Source organism: Pelecanus crispus, chromosome 1 (assembly GCF_030463565.1).
Source record: "Pelecanus crispus isolate bPelCri1 chromosome 1, bPelCri1.pri, whole genome shotgun sequence".
In the NCBI taxonomy this organism is placed as follows: Eukaryota; Metazoa; Chordata; class Aves; order Pelecaniformes; family Pelecanidae; genus Pelecanus; species Pelecanus crispus.
This window is the reverse complement of record NC_134643.1, coordinates 103588013-103609183: the sequence shown is the minus strand read 5'-3', so window position 1 is coordinate 103609183 and position 21171 is coordinate 103588013. Positions and strand designations below refer to the sequence as shown.

The following is a 21171-nucleotide window of genomic DNA, read 5'->3' as shown; positions in this document are numbered from 1 at the left end:
CAACTTTAATTTAACCTTTTTTACCTCTGACATAGACCAATATAAGCACTCTGCATTAAAACTCAAATCTTTAACAGTAGTACAGCATTGGGAAAAAAAAGCAGCTCAAATACATTTTCCCCTAGATTCAATATTTCCATTTGTCAAGTCACAATATAAAAACCTTCAAAAAAAAAATCAGTTTCAAAAAGTTTATTCCTCCTCTTGTGTAAGTATAAACAATCTGAAAGTGATCAGCCAATGAAATGAACGGTAGGTACACGTTTAGTTTTCAGTGGTTACTACACATACCACTCCCTCCGAGATATTACCGAGCCATCTATGTGAGAAACAAAGTCTTCTTCATTGTCATCATAACATTCACCACCCATATACTTCATTCCCAATGTTCCACCTTCATAGTAATCCATTGGTCTTTCATAACGTTCCTGGTACCTGTTAATATTGTCTATATTATTCCACTCTGGCTTTTCAGGGTCTTCTAAATAATCTTTAGATATTAAGCTGTTCATTGGATGCTTTATTTCTTTTTTAATACTGTCAGGGTAAGAATCCACATCCTCTGACTGAAGAACATCTATTTGAGACTCTTTTTGCATGTCTGATGGTGGAATGTAGTTCTTAGCAAAGTAGTCACCACGGAACGTCCGTCTTCTCCTATAGCAGATAATTCCAACCAGAACACTGACAAGTATGAGGAAGAGAGCCCCACCCACCGCACTACCGATGACGGTACCCCAAGTGTCTTCCTGCATTGCTGGCAAGGTTGATGTTGGGAAATCTATTATTCTAGGTTCTGTTGCTAAACCTGTGATGCCATCAGTCGAAGGATGCCAGGGAACCGTGGGCAGTCGAGTGGTAGTAGTAGGAGGATCTAATGGAAAGAGCAAAGAAGTAGACAAGACACAGAAAAGGCACAGAATGTCAATGCAAGCTAAATCAGTTAAGGGTTTATAAGAAAGCAAAGTTGATGGGTATGTTCTACAAGAATAGTTTTTCATTCTTAAGTTTATGGCACTACAAAAAGTCTTATACTTTCCACAGGCTTTGAACTAGCTTCATTACATGTGGTTTTGAGCTATGCTACAGCAGGATAGGAAGCATGGGGAGAAAATAAAAATAATCTTTAAATAGACATCTTGCCCTCCTCAAAGTAAGGAGATGCAGCTTTTCTGCTCAGATGTTCACTGTTCATAGTTCATTATTTACCTCTCCCATGGAAGAATGCTGTCTATTAAGAAAAACCCAAGCAGTCCTCTATCTTTCCAGCCAGCAGTTAGGAATACTGGATCAAATTAATTGATTATGCCACAGAGTCAAGTATTCCACACTGAATTCCCACTTCAGAAACTGTTCAGGGCTCTTGGTATAAGAATGAAAAACTATGAGTCGTGTGCTCAGTCAGCAGTACATGAACTACTGATTTTTAAGCTATTCTCTCCAAAAACACTTGTTACATTAATACAACTTACTCAGCTTCACCTCAGGATTAGTGAAAGAAGCATAGTTAAAAAATGTCATGTATTAATCTCAAAATAACACTTATGTTGAGCAAGGAGCTTTCAGGATTTTAAAATAAAAAAAAACTAGAACATTTGAAGTAAAAATTATTTCTATTCATTTCTCCTAAAAGCAGTTTGATCCCTCATGCACAAAGAAATTTCCATATTCATTCCTTAATATAAAATATCAACTGATTTCATGTCAGGTTATACAAGTAAACAAGAGATTGCCAGATACCGAGCTTCTCCAGCACTCAGCTTTTTCCTTTTTTCGTTAGGTCTACTGAAGATGAATGCATCTGTATTAAAGACAGGGTTGCAAGTGAGGGGCTGATGACAACTGAGAAAGCCTCCTGAGATTACCCCAGTCAATTGCAGTGTTACATGCAACTCCAGTTTTTACTTCTCTGCCGCACTGACTAGAACTGGCTTTTTGCCTCGCCCAATGCAAGGTAATTTTAAAATCAGTAAAGCAACAAACACTAAACATGTTATTATAGCTTGAATCTTTTAGAGAGAATATTACAGGGACAGCCAAGTAGCTCATTATGTCATGTTATTTAGTTAAATGCCCATAAGCAAGATTCATGGAAATACTACTACCATATTACAGAGGTACCCTAAATTTACCACCAGGAAAAGTAAAATAGATAGAACTGGAGATTTGTCAAGCTTCCAGTTATTTGACAAATCATAACTTTAAAGATTCATAAATATGACTTTTAATCTTACTACTCAGAGTCGGCCATACAATTCGCTCATACTAGACAGAATTGCCACATTTGTCATTATCACTATAAAACATACTTCAGACTGCACCTCACTGCTGATCACAACATTGTAAGCTTGACATAAGTAAAGTTTTACACAGATTTTTCAAAGCACAAAATTATATTACTTCACTATGTAAAAGTGGTGATTTGTTAGGGAGCTATACATAATGAAATTAATTTGACAGAAGACAGGAAACTGAACAAGGAAGATACACTACCAAAATGAACAAGAGGAATTCAGATTATGATTTTAGTAAAAACTGATTTAAAGTGAGTTTAATAACTTAACAAAGAAGTAAAGATTAAGGAATCCAAGTTTACCAGGGTTCCCACGTCCCACAAGTCCATAGGTCAAGAAGTTAAACTCAAAACTCTTCCTTGAAAATGTATTTTCTTTAGACACAAGATTTGTTAGCTTAAAATACAATTTCAGACAGTACCAGCAATATCTTCTTCCAGACTACATATACTTTTTTTTAACTGGCTTTGTAATTTTTCATCTATTTCCCCTCTGATACCGAGGTCTTAGGTCTCATCCTCCACATCCACAATATAAAATACACATTCACAAGTATGTAGTACTTGCATCCTGGCAAGTTTAACCAACACATATGTGAAATAAACACAGTGGCAATTACACTATATTAATAAATTAAGATACCAGTGTTTTACAGAAGGCTTTTCCTTCAAAACAGAAGTTTCCTCTACCAGTTGTCAGGTTGTCCAGCTGCACTATCTACAAGCACTAGTTAACATATTAATCTTAAATTCATTGCAAATGTAGTACCAGTTCAGTGTGTGTTTGTATGTATTCCTAGAATACATAACCATGAATGCTTCTACTGTCTATTTGTGTCAGTATCTTTTATTAAGAATGACAAAATTAAAATCATCCCTACTTGTTTATAACAGCAATTTCAACTAAGAACATGTGACGTTAAGTTCTGATGTCACCCAGAGCTTCCTGAACATAAAACTAGATTTATGTTTTTATTTCCTGCACCAAGCAACTTTCCCAAATAGAAAACAACATTAAGACCAGGAGTGCCAGAGTTCCTTACCTCTACTGCATAACATTTTGCTTGCAAATCACATCTCAAATGCTACCTCCAAATTAAGAAAATGCCACTGTTGTCAGTGTTTAATTATAACATTTCACATCATCACCAATACCTGTTTCTTTGAGTTCTTAATGCTTTCCACAAAAGTTAATTGTTTCAAATAGTACTTTATTCAAAAGCATCAATTTCCTACTGATTATTTTCTTTAACATTTTACTTTAGGCCCCAATATTTAGCAGCTCTCATCTCTTTCACTGATGTAGGCTTGTGTTGTTGCACAAACCACAACAACATATCAAAGTATCCATGCAGACCAGGGAGCTGAAAGTGGCAGAATTTCTGAAAAATTTTGGGTTTAGGTTAAATGCATTTTGATTTCCATTTTTGTCTCTTACTATGTTCTGGGCCTTGTTCAAATCCTTATTACATATACCTTGTAGTAATGATGAGGACAAGTGAAGACCCACAAAAAATTTCTTCTACTATTACATAGCTACCACCCTCATTAAAATAGGATAGGAGATATAACTGAAGAAAGCAAAAACCTATTTTCTGGTATGAAAGAGTTAACCCATCAGCTCCCTCCATACATAAAAAGAAGCCAAGTTTTCCTAGTTTGTGTCAAAGCTTTTGATAGTTTTCTACTAAGAAAAGCAAGATTTGCTCTTTTGAAGCTCTAATACCTTCTCAAACAAAGCACCATGGTCCTTGTGCACTATACTTAGTTTTCCCTCTATTACTTCTTTTCCAGACATTTCCCAGGAAAGTCAGTACCAATTTTCAACAGTTTCAGTCTGATATTTTTACTTTTCCTTAAATGACTATTCGTGTTAGTTTTGCCAGCTCTTGCAATACAAACAACTTACCTTGGGCAGATGAGTTTCTACAATTAAGTTTAGTAGAGACATCCAACTACATGATACATCTCATGTCCCGAAACACTACATCTGTCCCCTCGATCCCCTTGCAGTACATTCTTGTTCAAATGTCCAGGACCCATCTTTGCTTCCATGGAAACTCAAAGCCAACAAGAAGCCAAGTAGAAAGATGAATATGCAAAGAGTTGGATGGATCATTCTTGGAACCAGACCACTACCTTCAAAATCTTAGGTTAAGTCCTGTCTTGGTATCAAGAAGCACACCATTGTAAAAATCAACTAGAGAACACAATATGTTTAAACTACAAACCATTTTGGATTTAGCCCACTGTGAAGTATTTCAGGGGTAAGGTGACCAGCTCTATAATAATAAGGAAGAAGAAAATTCAATACTGGCACACATCTGCTTTGGCTAACATTTGTCACACAAGCATTACAGAAACAAAGTTTTGCAAGGGAAGGTACATTGGCTAGTTGTTGTGTATTAATACATACAGTCAAATTCTGCCTAGTTTCAAAAACCATGGTAAAAGTCTAGTTCTCCCCATTTAAAAAACAAAACACAAACCCCACATGATTCAAGATCCACACTTCGACTCCCACAGCCCTTTCTTTGCCTTCTGCAAGACAAGGACCTGCTATCAATTACTTAATAGTCCAAAAGTGAGTTGGCTTTACAGAAATTATAAGAGCTCTCTCTGCAATTCTCATTTTACTGAGTGGAAAGTGTCTGCCTGTATATGTATTACATGCATGTTTGCACAGAGATGCATTTACCTCTGCTTCTTAATCTGCTGTTATTGCTAAATTCTCCTCAGATGCTAAGTACCTAAAAATTAAAGGCTTGATAACTATGTAGCTGGGCATTATAGAAACAGCCCTTTCTTTCAACCGCTGAAATGCTTATGTTGCAACTCCCTTATAACAGTAGGGAAAGTAGCCTTTCCATGAAAGAAGGCTTTTGAATACCTGAGATAAAATGATTTTGAAATTTGTCATTGTTTCTCCAACCATTCCCACCCTAAAGTCAAGTAGTAGGTAAGGACACTATGTAACCCTCTCCCCACAAAGTGTCCTCCGTACACAGGTTCCACATTGGAGTTAAACATTTTCCTTCAGATCATCTTCAGTTTGTTCCCCCCCATTTTGCCAGCATGATAGACATGACGATTGAGATCAGCCTGAAGCAACTGACAATTTCTTTCATCAGAGTCAACCATCCATTTTCAAAGTTCACTGTACTTTTGCAGTTTCTAGCTGTGATTTCCACGCACCAAATAGAACATTTTGGCATTTCTTCGGGACACAACAGAAAAAACTGTTATCATTAACATAACCCCAAGCTTGCAAGGAATATTCAGGAACAGCATTGCAAGTTCAAAGCCTCCTATAACCAAGCAGCATGCAAGTTAGGTTCGGATATCCTGGGACCCCCTTTTCTATACAGCAGAAAAAAGCTGTTTATCAATATCTGTTCCAATATATGCTTTAGAAAATACAAGAGTGTCTGTATTCACAATGCTCTCTCAGAAAAGAAGTCTGCATATGAAGAAACAAAAGCAAATCCCACAATCAGCCTCTGCTATGTTAACCCTGACAATATTTACTCTACAAGAAGGTGGCTGTACTTATAAGTCGTATCTTCCTAGAACTGCTAGGATTGCTGGCTAACAAAGGCTACCTTTACTTTTAACAAAAAGTAGTCTCCTCCACAGGCAGTCACTTGAAAAGATGACAGAGGAAGCAAATATGTTCTTATCTGAATGCAAGTCTCACAGGTCACATCCCTCTTGCAAATGGAGAACAAGGAAGCCTCAGTAAACAGTATGAAGGTGAGGGAACACAGAGCCAAGAAAATAACGTTCAATTCCTTTTTTAAAAAAAAATGAGTAAGTCTATATTACAAGATGAAATGCTTTACATATCAAACTGACAGCTTGTTTTGGAAAACCTGTTGCTATAAGACTAAGCCAGGAACTTCAGCACTTGATCACCTCTGAACTCCATGAGGAGTGTGACTTGCTTTTGCTGGACAACTATACAAACCAAGTTTAACTTTACATCACTGAACAAGTAAGAAATAGTGAAGATACCTGTGCCTTAAAACCATAATTTAAAAAAGTCTCTAGCTTCAAACACCATTTTAGTATTTCCCTATCCATATAAAGATGTATCATCTCCTAACTAAACTAAAAGCTGGTGAATGTATCATTTAGTCCCTGTCAACTACTTCTCTTATATTTCCCTACTCCGCTTCAAGAGTATTAACATAACGGTGAGAAGCACAACAGAATTTATTAAAAATACATTTATTTTTTTTTTACCAATGCATATTAGGACCAAAACCATTTTTTGCTCAGCTGACATTCCAATCCTACAAAACATTTCAACTTAACAGTTATTTTTTCTAGCAGTTAAAAAGCTTTACAACTACCAGCATCATGACTGTTCAGAAACATTAACTTCATAAATCCTCTGACAGCTTCATAATTACAATTTGAAAAATAATGTGATCATACAGCCTTGTCTACTGGTTTCAAAGTTTCACTTTATGTTTTTGCCAAGTTTTATACAGTGGAAAATAGCTAAGATAGAAAAAGAAGCTAATTAAATGATTGCTCCACAGTACAGCAGTGCCATGTTCACCATGAACAGATATTATCTGCTCAGTAAGTCAAATATTAAGGTAGTAGACAGTTTGACTTAAAGCTTACTACTTCAGTCTTATTTTCTGTACTGCTGACATCAGTGTCTATGTTCCCTCTGTAGAGTAAGCTGAATGATTATTATTTAAGATGGACATTTTTGCTATTTCATAGTCACTTATCCATCCTGCATCATTTTAAGGGCATTTCAATTATTTAAAGAGCCAGTCACATTGCAAAGTTATTCTTAAGAGTTACAATAAAATGCGCTTAATATTAATTTCCGAAAACAATACAGGTGCCATATGGTTGCCTCGCCTCTCATTTTAATCAAGTCTCCTATATACTAAAAGTTAATACACAGCGCTTTTAATCAGTTTGGTATAATCTTCTCTAAGGTACCTAGAGCAGAGCGCTGGATGCTTGTCTTGGCATTAAACTGATGTGTACATCTTGCCCAAGCATTAGTTGTAGTAACACAGCACCAGATTTATTTTAAAGTTGCCTGAAAATCACCTTTATTTTCTTAGATGTTGGTCATGCTACACACTCCAAGATTAACATGAAATTTTTAAAAACTGAAATTTAATGTCAACTAAAGTATTTGTTTCTACTGGTGCACATAACCTGTAGATCCATGACTCTGTACTATCTCTAGCTAACTGAGGTTCAATTTTGCCACTCTGTAAAAACAGCCAAGTTTTACTATTTGCAATAAAGTTACTGCAACAAAAAAAAAAAGGTTGCTGAACAAAGTTGAAAAGCAGCACACATGTAAACAGTATCCATCAGTCCATACCAAAGACTAACTACTGCAGCTTAACTATCTCTGTAGTAAGTTAGTTTATGTTGCATTTGCCATAGGCTAGAACATAAGCCATCACCACAGCTCAACTAGGATGTATTTCTAGCATGTTTTTTTCAAAAACTTGATTTATTTTAGGAACTTCATATAAGATTTCATAGTTAGGCCATTTTAGTCTGCTAGTCGCAAACATAATTTGAATGACAGCCTTATATTTTGATGCATGACACTCATGGTAAAAAGCATGAGTTCTACTTACAGCAGATCACATTCATAGAACTGACAACTTGAAAAGCGGTGGACTTGGAAAAAAAACTTCCACCCTCCTTACAGTTAGAATAGGGCTGAGAACAGAGCTATAAACCATATTGTTATTTTCTGAGTATTTGAATGTTACATTTCAGGAGAATATTTAATCTGTTTAATGATTATGATCTAGTTTTTTTTTTTTTACTTGATACTTCTTACAATGTGACATTGTTACAATGTGACAAGTCTTCTTAATTGTTTTGAGGCTGTTACACAGCCATGAGTTGTTTTCCATAAAGGAAGCATTAGAACCAAGCATCCAAAAGTAACTTCTCACAGAAATGCAAGCATCCAAAAGTAACTTCTCACAGAAATGACTTTCATATTAATTTGCAACACTTGACAGTCTTTCAATAGCTAGAATTTTATATAATTTGTTTACAAATAACTCCACTGTCTCAGACTATTCAGAAGTTTCCAGTTAACTAGCTCATTAACTAGTCAATTAATTAGAGCTTACTAATTTTCCACAATGGCCTACACTGTAGTTATGTCAGTCTGACTGAAACACCATCCTTTGTTCTAAAGATGCAGATAACTATCAAATATGACTTGTGACAGATGTGGCTTCAAACATACTGTACCTCCAGTTTTAGTTTTAAGTTTTCATTCTCATCTCAACCCTTAAGCATTCATATTTAGTTTTAAGTTCTTACAAAGAAGTCATCTATGTTTGTATCCTGTAACTGGCCAACATGCACTCTGACACTTAATTCACACTGTGGAATAACTAATGTCAAGAACTTACGGCAGAGCAGCAACACCAAACAACAGAATGAAGTTTCAATTTTCATGTCTATTATTTTCCTTAAAAAATGATACTATATTAACCCTTACTGATCAAGCTAGGTATTAGCTAATCCAATATGGAAATCTGGAGAGCTTTTTCACACTTGTACCGCACTATTCACATATATCCTAAGTCATGCTGTTCTTTCACAAAGAAGGTGTCACAGTAAAACATTAATTACATTGTGTTAATAGATATAAGGATGTTTTCCAACAGCAGTGGTGCTAAACAGACACACAAATTTGCCATATTATGTTAAGTTGATCAGCAAGACTTCTGCATGAGATACTTAACTTTACGATTACTGGATATCTGCACCCCGAGAAAAGGACACAACGAGTAACTGGAGTACAATGAACACATTTAGAACATAGCCCTAACTTCCTTAGAGGAGAGCATCTTTGACTTTTCTAAATGTAGTTGTTCCCCTCCCACTAACATCTGCTTTTTCAATTTGTTACAGACAAGGTACTGTTTATTGCAGTCAATATATCTTGCCAAAACGCAGGTTAACACTGGGGAAAAAAAACAAACCCAAAGTTCACCTACCAAGAGAAAGTAATAATCTCAGAAGCACTATGGGAACTGCCTCAACTTTAAGAATTTCCACTGTAAGCTGCTGTTATTGAAGGGTCAGTTTAATCCCAGGTTTTACTGTAGCTCTCAAAACCGTACTTTCAATAGCTTTTCACACAATTAAAAGTTGTAAATATTTTATGCATCAACTTGCTCTTCAGTTTGCTATTTCAACTATTGACCAAAAAAAATTACAAGTTAACATACTGTCTTTGCTGAGAAGTAAGACTTACCTAGTATGTAGATAGTCTTCTGATCACTTCTCTGACCAAGTGAATTAGTCACCTTACAGATGTAAGTCCCAGTGTAGTTGTAAGTCAATGGGCTGCTGAACTGCAGAGTATTGTTGACAGACAGTAATCCTTCAGGCCATTGTCCATCCAACCTAAAACAAAACAGTTATATTTCAGCTGTGAATCTTTAAGACTAAAGTTTAAATATAACTAGTTGAAAATAATATTTGCAATAGTCTAGAGTGATCTTTTCACTGTTTTCCGACGTTCTCAATGGGCTTTCATTGGATATTCTCAGTGTCCACCTCAACATTTACTATTTTAATTTCTGTGCCAAGTCCCTTGAATATCAAGTCTGCTGGCACTAGCGAGCTGTCTACAAATGAACATGACTACAACTAAGAAAACATTATCTCAAAAGAACCTGGAGGAACAATCCAACTCAAGCTCTAAAAACTAACAGTCAAACCAAGATGCACTTACACTGCTGTCAGGATTATCTGCTTGTTCTTTTCCATCCAGTTGAGCTATCACAATAAGTATTTCTGTCAGTACACTTAACTTACAGGACATTTTGACTAGGATTTCTGAGGAAGAGCTCAAGCAGTTTCTTCCCTCTCAGCCTGCCTTTTCTCATCCCCCATCACTTTTCCATCTAAATTACAGCACTGAAACAGAGTTTGGTGCTTAGTGATACACTTGGTGAAATAACTGGTTAAAAAAATTGTTTCCAATCAACTGGCTATTCCAAATCTATCGTTTCCCTGGAGCATTCTGCATGTGATTGCATTAACAACTGTGTAAGCACAACAGAGGAAGGGGGAAGGGCAGAGGCACTGGAACTGTTTTAACAGAGCTGCCAACTGTCCATTAAACACCTGTGTAATTTCATGCCATTGCATCCCATTTTGCTTTTAACTAAGTATTAACAGCTAAGCAGGACTAAGTCAATATTCAAACGTGATCGCCAGGTCTCAGTATCTTGGAAGCATTTAGCAAGTATGATTTTATAAGTAATATCGAACAAAAAAGCCACCCCAACACTTTAAAATAGGTACTCAAATAGAAAAAACCCCACAGTTAACAGTAAACATGATCTCCAACAAATGTAGGTTCAAGACAACATTTTTTGCTGACAATGATTATTGCCTAGAATTGCTTCAGCCATATAAAGTTGATAAAAGTGATTAAGCATGTACTTCATAATTCCTAGTACCAGAAGCATTTCAAAAAAACATTATAAAATAGCCAATTAGTTTGAAAGCTCTATTCTAATAAATTCTCATACATGCAACAGTTTAAAATATTATTGACCATGAAAATATTACTATACTAGCAAATACAACATCACATTTGCTTCCAAGGGATAAAGATTTTTTGGTGTGATAATTCTAAAAGCTACTATAATTTGACACTGGTAAGATATCACACAATTTCAATACAGCTAGTTTCCATTTCCTTAAACACTCAAGCTATCCTTTTGCATAGATTTTTTTCTTTCCCCTTGAAGTTCCTCATTCACCAGTATAACAGCTTCTTGGATAGGTTTTGTTGTTCCTCAAACAAAAAGGTACACTAGTTTTACTCCATAAAATTAAGTTTTTATTGTAAAAGTTGTTCAGTTTTAACCTTAGAAAGTTTAAAAGTGACCTCTGAAGCTTGAAGTGCTTTGAAGCGTGGTGTGTATTTCTTCTGGAATTGGAAATAGAGGTCGTATTGATTAGTTCTTACATATATCTGAAATGCAAATCAGAGAACCGAGAACCCAGTTAATCTGAAGAAACGAGCAGTAGTGCTGTTGAGAGCCTGTCATGCTTTTTTAAACACAGGAATATTGCATGCTGAAATCTCTCATCACACTGAATTTGAGCTATGCATGGAAAAGGGATGGCAGCCTACTGTAGCGTGTAGGTAAAGCACACATTTTACTAAGGGATACATTTCGCTAAACCTACTTTAGCGTAGCCATGCCATTCTGAGTAGAGTTAGCCACAATACTGACTTAAGATTTCACTGGCTGCTTTTAGGATTGAGTCCATTATTCCTGTGAAACTGCTATCAAGCAATTCCAAAGTTATCAATACAACATTTTCAAACCACATTATGACTACTGTTCCTATATGCTAAATTATATCTACCATTCATAAGGTAGGGAAACGGATTACAGCTTCACATCAGTAAATATACCTATGGTTTTCCCCAACAGCAGCACTGTTTTATATAAATTTACATTGTCCTTCGGAAAATTTCCTTTCTTTCTACAGGCAACAAATCAATTTAAAATAGCTAGGTTTATTTAATTTTTTTTTTCCTTCACAGGGCAGATTTCAATCTATGCTTGCTTTTATTGTCTTCCTCTGTCTCTTGCCCAAAGTACATTCATGGCTGCAAAACCAAAGCAGAAAGTTTCAGAGTAGGGCCCACCCAATCTATATATTCATGAAATGCAGCTGTTATGTAAGATATTTTTTTTTTTTTTAAACTAGAGACATATGTTCAAGACCTAGTTTCCATCACTACGCAAAACACCGCATTTATCTGTCTTGGCAACTACTTGAGCACTTTTGAAAAATATGACAAATTCCGTAATTCAGTAAGCAATATTTGCTATCTCAACTCTAATTTTCAGATTTTAAGATGTAGATACTGAAAAGTCTGTTCAAGTGTTTACAATTTATTTTAAATAATAATGAAACAAAGCTAATGAAATAATAGTTGGATCCCTATCTATATGCTGCATCATACATAGTTTAGTGTATCAAGTAACTACAAAAGATTTTATTCTGAGAGCAATGACCAACTGTTCATGCTTGTAAATTTACAAGATATTCACTCACCCATATTTATACATACACACATCTTGTATCATCCTTTTAAAAGGCTGGATAATACCATTATAACCCAATACAAGTCATATATTTCTTGTTTTCCAAACAGGTGTTTACTGTACACTGAAAGATGATACCACTTTAATCATGTGGCAAGCCCCTTTTTATAAATAGTTACCTGGTCCACATAAATTCCATAGGTAATGGATTTGCATCAGCATTACATCTGAGCTGAACGTTCTCTCTTCCAATGAACCAGTTTCCATCATAGCCAGTTACTGAAACTTCTGGGGCATCTGACAAAACAAGATTTAACCTATCAACAATCACAATATTTTCTTTAAACACAAACTGTGTGTAATGGTCAGCTCAATGGAGTAGAAGGTGTTTTTTGGGTTTTGATTTGGTTTGGGTTTTGGTTTTTTTTGTTTTTTTTTAAGTTTAAAACCAACAACAATACACAGAGAACACCAATACAGTTCCAAGCTACAGCCTAATATGCAGCAGTGGATTAGATCAGGAACAGTAAGTTTTTTTAATCAGTGCAACTGTCCCACTGTGTGTTTTCAGCAAACATACAGCACTTTGGTGAAGTGAAAGTACCTCAGAAGAAAAGAATCAGTTTTATCTTTTTTGGAAGTGAGGAATGGCGGTGATGTACACCTACTCTCTCTATATCTCACTAACAAGATAACAGCAAAGGATCAGAAACAGTGTTTTTAGAAGCCAGGTTATTAGGAAATCATCAAAAAGTTCACAGATGTCAGTTAAAAAGGTTGACAGTTATCCACTGGCATCATAGTGTAGAATTATGTTGTTACGGCTCTAAAAAGCTAGGAGGCCACTGCAAATAAGCCAGAGACACCTAGCTGAAACATTCAGAACCCAGAAAACAGAAGAATGAGTAACATTTGGTATAAGCTCCTACAGCAGAGAGCTGTAAGCCTAAGGGAAGTCAAACCAAAATAGCAAAGTTTACTTTTTTCAGCCACTACATTTCTTTTAATTGAATTGACAGAATTCTATGATTTAGGAACTTTAAAGCAGCACACAGCTGAGACAGGATACCAAAGGAAGAACTTGAAAATAACTCATTTTGGTCACGTACACATTGTCTAAGAAAAAAAATGCCTAAAGCATCACATGCCTAAAGCTTGTTTGTCTTAACTAGTTTTAGCTAAGTAGCACTGTAAGTCATCTCACTTTGTATTCTGTTGTTTTAAATCCACGAATTTGTTAAACAAGCCTGGTACAGGTTTGAATTACATGTGCAACCTCTTCAGGTGGAATAACAAATGTTAGGAGTGTATATCTTATGTTCTTGTTTCCTTATGCAAATTAGAGTGGAAAAAGTTTAGTGAATAATTTGAAAATAACTTACTGACCCTCATAAGACCTACTTTCAACTTATCTCAAACACGAATCTTCATTAGAATTCTTTTTTAATACTGCTGAAATTATAAGGCACTATAAACAGTTTACAGATCAATTGAGTTTGTTATTTTGTCTGTAATCTTTTCAATGTGAAATATAAACACAGATAATAATGTTTACCCATGAGCGAATATCCAAAACAAATGGTAGAAACATAATGGTATTCTAGCTTTGTGACTAGATTTTTATTTTCTTAATACAGAGACCCTAGGTTTCTACTCCTGCCCGACCTACTTCTTATCACATGCTTTTCTATGCAGTTTTAATTTCCCTTTTTTTCCTGAAGCAGGAAGTGCACTCATCTCCTTCCTGTGGAAGGTATACACTGATAAAGAGGGTGGTTGCAAGATACATACAAAGTAGTAGCTACCTTACAGAATACTTACACTGAATGTCCAACACTTGAGGGTATCTTATCTCCTTTTCCAAAGCAGGGTGCCTCACAACACAAGTTATACGCCTTCCTCTTGCAAATCGTGTAGGGACAATCATATACTGACTTACAACTGTCACTGTTTCATTTGGAAACAAATTAGAGCTGGATTCCATTTCACCAAGACCTCCTTCCCAGTCAATCTCTGCAGCAGGTTTTCCAGTGGCTGCTGTACAAGTGGCTGCTATTGTCCGATTTGCACCATCTATTAGAGGGTTTGGTCCTTTTGTTAAGCTCACAACAGGTTCAACTAGGAAGGGGGGGAAAAGAAAGTAAATTTAAACATGGAATACTCCACATCTTTGAAACTGTTGCTGTGTAAAAGAGTTAGACAAGATCTAATCCATTTGCAAAAGCCCATTCTAATTAGATATCCTGGAATTAAGATCATGTCATATACCAGAGATGATAGCTCTACAAAGCTTTGGCCTGCTGATACTGTTTAATTTTGAAGAGCAGACAAAGGTGAATGTTGCTCATTCACGATGTTTAATGCATTGACAGGAAATTCCAAAGTGGTTAGGTTCAAAACACCAACTACAATGCTCCAGTTGCAGTGTCTGACAACAGCTTAAGCTATTACGTTAAAACTATACCATGATTTTTGAAAAAGGCTTGGATTCTGCTGCACTTTCAAGCGTAATACTTAAAGTATTAACCTAGACTGTCAGTGTGTCATTTCAAAACCACTTTATTCAAGTCTTTTAACACCCAAGAGTTTAAGCTTCTGTTGATCAGTACAATACAAATTGATTCCATGCTGAAAAGGACAGTTAACCTCCAAAAAAATTATTTTTATTATGTATACACATACATTATATATAAAAACTAATATGTGCATACAGATACAGATAATAGATAATTTTTATATAAAATCTGTATATGTTTGATATATAAATAATTTTTTTCTACATATAAATAAAATTCTGTCTATATATAGATGGCCATCACCTATAGAAGTAAAAAATTTGAACTCAATACTATGTCCAAGTCTCAAGAAATCCACAAGTGTAAGTGTCTGACCTCCTTGTAAACCCATTGCTCACCCCAAAATTTTAGAGGCTTAGAGAACACACTTCCTTCTAAAAGAAAGTTGAGTTCCTAGTGTACAAGCCTACTGTTGAGGACCACAGACTGAAAAGCTTTTTAAAAAAATTCCTTCTTATTTAAGAAGCCTGTTTCAGCCTTGTACAAGCCATCTACCAGTTGAATCCTAAGCAGAAATACCATCTGGTGCTTCAGATACAAACCAAGGTTTTGCTTTCTAGGATGGCCCATTTCTATCATCAGTACAAGAAGATACATGTTTCCTAGCAGCATAACAGCCTATTACATGATCCTTGTCTTTTGATCTAAATGAGGCTATCAGTCTTCTGAAGTCACCACTACACACTGTAACACTTCAGAATCCACCTCAGTGGACCAGCCCTCACTAATCACAAAGCAGAGACAACTCTTGCAACTTCTGTGCCTTTCAGTATCCTATAAGAAGTTTAGTTCACAGAATTTCTTTCCAAGAAGTTGAACCTGACCCACATATCTTACAATGAAATAGAGCACAGTTCACAATACCTGGCAAGATACTTCTCCAGCTACCTGTACTTTCAAGAAATAACTGGGTAACAAGTATTTTCATAGAATCATAGTATCATTTAGGTTGGAAAAGACCTTTAAGATCATCCAGTCCAACCATTAACTTAATACTACTAAGTCCACCACTAAACCAATTAAGGGTAGAGTAGCAATTTTGTGTTTCCTGGCTTGGTGGCTGGATTCTTTAGAATGAAAGTAAAAACTAGGAATCATTAGGATTGGAGAGGAGCTCTAAGACCATCAGTCCAATAGTCAACCCAACACTGCCAAGTCCACTAAACCATGTCTCAAAGCACCACATCTAGCCGTTTTTTGAACACTTGCAGGGACGGTGACTCCACCACCGCTCTGGGCAGCCTGTTTCAATGCTTGACTACCCTTTCTGTGATGAAATTTTTCCTAATATCCAACCTAAACCTCCCCTGGCGCAGCTTGAGCCCATTTTCAGCTTGAGTGAATTCACTGCCAGAATCAGTTTGGTTTTTTTCTGCTCAGTCTAACACTGCTCAGTGTCTGAAGAAGGTGGTTTATTACTTGTTCAATTACACTAAAAGAAAAGGCAACTACTAAATGGATAACCTTACAAAAATATGTTTTCTATTCTATGCTTAAAGTACATCAAGTGCTTAAAGAATATACCTTATCACCAAATTAAAGGTTGTTTGTTTGGACAGATATTTAGAGTGGGTTATTTTCTACTTTGTTTTTCTGAATGCCTACCCTCTGATTTATTTACAGTAGGGTCACTAACAAAACAGCAGGGTTTTTATGCAAAGTCCTACATTCGCTCCTCTAGATCTGATGCATCTCTAACGGAGCTGCTTTCAAAATTTGATTCCCTGCTCTCCAACACTAGCAACAACTAAAGCTTTCTGCAGTAAGCTCGGATATTTGAACTGATGTGCATATGAACCATTCTATCATCTGACAAAAAGAATAAAAAGCCTTTAAAACCTAGTATGGAGAACTTGACATTGTATAGCTTTGTTATTTGACCCACAGTTTAGTTTCCCTGATTTAGCATGAACATTACAACCTTGTTCCCCCCAGATCACTAGCAGTAACCTTTCCAATAGCTTCTGTAGTATAACTGAAATGCAGAAGTAAACACCCAAATTTACATTTAGTATCTTCAAGCATAAAGATACTGATTTTTGCTGTATCCTCCCCCTGGCAAGATCTCCATCACAGTGAAATCAATTAAATTAGCAGCTGTCATAAGCTTCTCATGCCAGAACTCATAGATCCAAATCATTTCAGCTGGAAGTGAAGTTTCATATATTTTATTCCTTTGAATTTTCCTCAAAAATAAATGAGTACACAACTCCAGAACTTTTCCTCTACCCCTTTGTGAAGGGATACACAAGTCAACAAGAAGTCTTAACTAAGGTAGCAGAGATCTTCACTGACTGAATGAACAGAGGTTATCAAAAGGTCAGTGCACATGGATCATCTCATTCATGTATCTTTGGAAAAGTATAGTCACACAAATCCAAAGCAGTATTACAGCATGAATTATATTTGAGTTATAAGAAATGATGGCTGAAGTATGGGAGCTAGATGTGCAGCTGTTTAGGAAGTCTCAACTAATTTGCACATCTGTGCTAGCCCTTCTACTGATTTTACACTACCTAATTTAAGCCTACTTACTCTAGATTCACCCTGCATTCACATGGACATTCAGAGATCTCTTGTTGCTCAAGTCCTGACACTTCTTTGCAGAAAAACAACATAATAAAGTATCAAGGAAAAAAAAAAAAAAAGAGGAGCCTTAAGTCCTATTGCATTGTTTCCAGTCCTCAAAGTTTCTTCTTGGTTTTAAGTACTTCATAAGCCTTTTTCAACCGCTAATGTTAGTTTTAAAACTAATCTTCTCCTGCCACTGTGCACAGGAGGTCTGGATGAAACTGGCAGGATTACAACACAAACAGGATTATTTCCATTTACCATTAAATTCACTAATTCCTGGGCAACAGCATGACACTGGGAAATGTCAGCCCCTTCTTCATCACAACTGACATTTACTTAAATATCTTCTTTCCAGAACAGTTTTTCTACTTTTAATTTTCTCTTCCCTTAAGACCAGCAGCCTTGTATTTCTGTGTAATTTATTGTCCTGGTTTCAGCTGGGATAGAGTTAATTTTCTTCCTAGTAGCAGGCATAGTGCTGTGGTTTGGATTTAGGATGAGAATAATGCTGATAACATAACACACTGATGGTTTAGTTGTTGTTAAGTACTGCTTATGCTAGTCAAGGACTTTTCCACCTTGCCATGCTCTGCCAGGTGCACAAAAAGCTGGGAGGGTGCACAGCCAGGACAGCTGACCCAAACTGGCCAAAGGGCTATTCCATACCATATGATGTCATGCTCAGTATACAAGCTGCAGGGAGTTGGCTGGGGGGCAGCGATCGCTGCCCAGGAACTGGCTGGGTATCAGTCGGTGGGTGGTGAGCAATTGCATTGTGCATCACTTGCTTTGTGTATTATTATTGTTATTATTATGTTATTATCATCATTACTATTTTACTTTATTTCAATCATTAAACTGTTTTTACCTCAACCCAGGAGTTTTCTGATTCTCACTCTTCCAATTCTCTCCCCCATCCCACCAGGGCAGGGGGAGTGAGTGAGCAGCTGCATGGTGCTTAGTTGCTGCTGGCTGAGGTTAAACCACAACACTTATCCTGCCCCCTAATTCATCCTTTATTATTGAATTTGGGTTTTTTGTTCTGATGTATGGGTTTTTTTTGTTTTGTTTGTTTGGTTTTTTAAAGACCAGTCAGTTCACTAATTTGTTAACTACTTGATACTTCTTGTTGGCCTGAGATATTGTGCGGTACTTCAGAAGAATGTGCACATCTCACCAACTAGCACTTTTCAAACACCATTACTTTATCAGAACTGTCTGAGAGGATCTATTTTCCTTACTGTCTGACATGCATCTTCCTTTAATTCCTTATTGTAAGAATATCTACCTTAGTGTGTCTGGGATCCACTCATGGTGACAGACCTATATCTACCTTTGCCATTCTCATCCATGCAGCTCATATTCTTCACTTGTAGCATGGGTAAAAGCTAGCCTGTAGAAGAACAAGATCTACTTTACCAATACTGATGCTGAGAAATCTAGCTTAGCAAGACAGTAGGAGTCAAACCAAACCAAGTATTTAAAATAGTCATGTACAGTGTTCAAGCTAGTAACATAAAACAATGTTAGCTCTGCAAGATACCCTATCACACACCATCTCTTCTGCCTTCAAACACCATTTCAGTCAGTTTAGTCAGCATCTTGAGAAAGAAACAGCTTAACATACAACTCTTAACTTGTTAAACTAGGGCAAAAAATTGCTAAGTTTGAAGAACCAAAGTTTTAGACAAGATCAATACACCTGTTTGACCTAAAAAGCATTTTCATATTTTCACTGTCTTAACCTCTTCTTTTACAGTGCATTTCCTGCTTTCCATGAAGCACTAAGCGAAGCAAACTAGGAGCAAGCAAAGTCACCAAATGCACCAAGTCTGTTAAGCTTAAGTAGTGCAAGACAGAGGTTCTAAATACAATCTTAAGTGATCAGTGTACTGCAGCGAAATACAGAACATTATATCCTGTAGTTATTTTTTTCCTTCATTTGTCTTCAGTGCCTCTGCCTTACAGTGTACAAGCACCTACCACATGATTAAGTATGTCCACTACACATATGAAGGAAACATTCTTCGCTAAATAGCAACAGACAGGGACTAGGAAAAAAGGCAATGCTGCTTGGACTGGAAACAGTTTCAGCCCCAGGACATGAACTTTTCTCTCCTCACTTCAGGGAGAGATTTTTAGAAGACTGGGAGAATGCGGTCAGAATAAAGATGATTAAGTCACATAAGGTTTTTAATTTTGATTGAAGCTATTCCATGCCTTAAGACTGAACTGAGCTTGGGACTGCTGAGCTCAGGCCACTAAAGCTCAAAAATTATTCAGTTACATGCATATTCTGAAAACCATTACTTCCCCAGTACTTTTACTGTTTAAGTCTAGAAGTCAGCATAGCAAAAAGTTTTCAGAAGGACAGAAAATGCTCTGCGGAGGCCACAGAAGGTAGGTTAAGTCCAACATAGGATTGGTTACCCAGCTGTACATGCAAGCCAAGCAGCTGCTAACTAGGATGGAAAGGCATCTTTGCAAGTACAAGTTGGTTACTGCAATTCAGAGGTTGATACCAAGTCACTAAGATGCTTACAACTATCAGCAGCCATCTACATCATCAACTATGAAAAACCACTATGATCAGGACCACTGTATGCCTGACAAATACTTCTTTACCTATTCCAACTCCAAGTTTTGACAATATATATCTGATCAAGCAAGTTGCAGTCCTCCTATATTTTCAAATGCAGAAGAAAAATAAAAGCCATACATTTGCTTTCTAAGTTCCTCCTCATGTTCTCCATAAACCTAAAATTTGAAGAGCAAAATGGACACAACTACTAATGTGATTTGAAAAAATCTTAGAAATAGGGACTGACTAGAAGATATGACAAAGAACAATAAAAACCTCCCAGCATATGTCGATAAGTTGAAACCTGAAGTCAAAAAATTGCTACAATAGCCAGACATAGCCACTTGTAGTACAGACAGAAGACAGGTGGAAAAAGAGAGCCATAAGGCTACATGCTTTGTATATCACATAGAACTTCTTTGGTCAAATTACTTGTTTCAAATTGGATTAAGCCACTTGCTTTGATGCGTTTATTTTGCCCCACCTTGTGGTGAAAACCAGTTTACATACTGTGCTACAGTCATCTAATTAATGTCATAGTATTCTACTACCATGGAAAGCAGAGATCAAAGACCAAGAAGATTCTAAAAAGCACATTTCTTTAAAAAAATGTAGAAGATATCACTTGACTACTTGCAGTGGATACAGAAGTAACTTACTCTAAGAAGGTATAATATAAGGAGAGGGCAAGTCAATAGGTTTTTCATGTTTCAGGATGAAGTAATCCTTTTACCTCATACTGCACTACCACCTAACTCTACCTGCGATTCAGTACTAGTCCTTTATGACAGCAATACTGAACCCTCAATGAGATAGACAAAATTAGTTCGTGTGAAAAACTCAGTTTACAGAAGCTTCACATTATGACTATCCACAACCAGTCAATGGCTTAAATTGCCTCTTTCTTTCCACAACTCCCTGTGGTAGTCTAGGCAGTTTTGCTTCACATTTATACTGTGCGAAGAACAGTCTACATCACCAACCCCAAACAGCTACATTAACTTATCATATTAGCAAAAAATCTGTGAGGGAATTTAGGCA

At 36.4% G+C, this 21171-nt stretch overlaps 1 protein-coding gene across 1 annotated transcript in view; it reads right to left on the bottom strand.

The window, feature by feature from the left end:
* Nucleotides 1-281: 281 nt before the first annotated feature.
* NECTIN3 (nectin cell adhesion molecule 3) overlaps nucleotides 282-21171 on the bottom strand; it is a 50370-nt gene continuing 29480 nt past the window's right edge. Inside the window, exons 3-6 of the mRNA XM_075727560.1 lie at nucleotides 14221-14517; nucleotides 12579-12696; nucleotides 9573-9724; nucleotides 282-874 (exon numbers count right to left, since the gene is read on the bottom strand). Coding sequence (XP_075583675.1) covers nucleotides 282-874; nucleotides 9573-9724; nucleotides 12579-12696; nucleotides 14221-14517 — 1160 coding nt within the window. The remainder of the gene's footprint in view (nucleotides 875-9572; nucleotides 9725-12578; nucleotides 12697-14220; nucleotides 14518-21171) is intronic.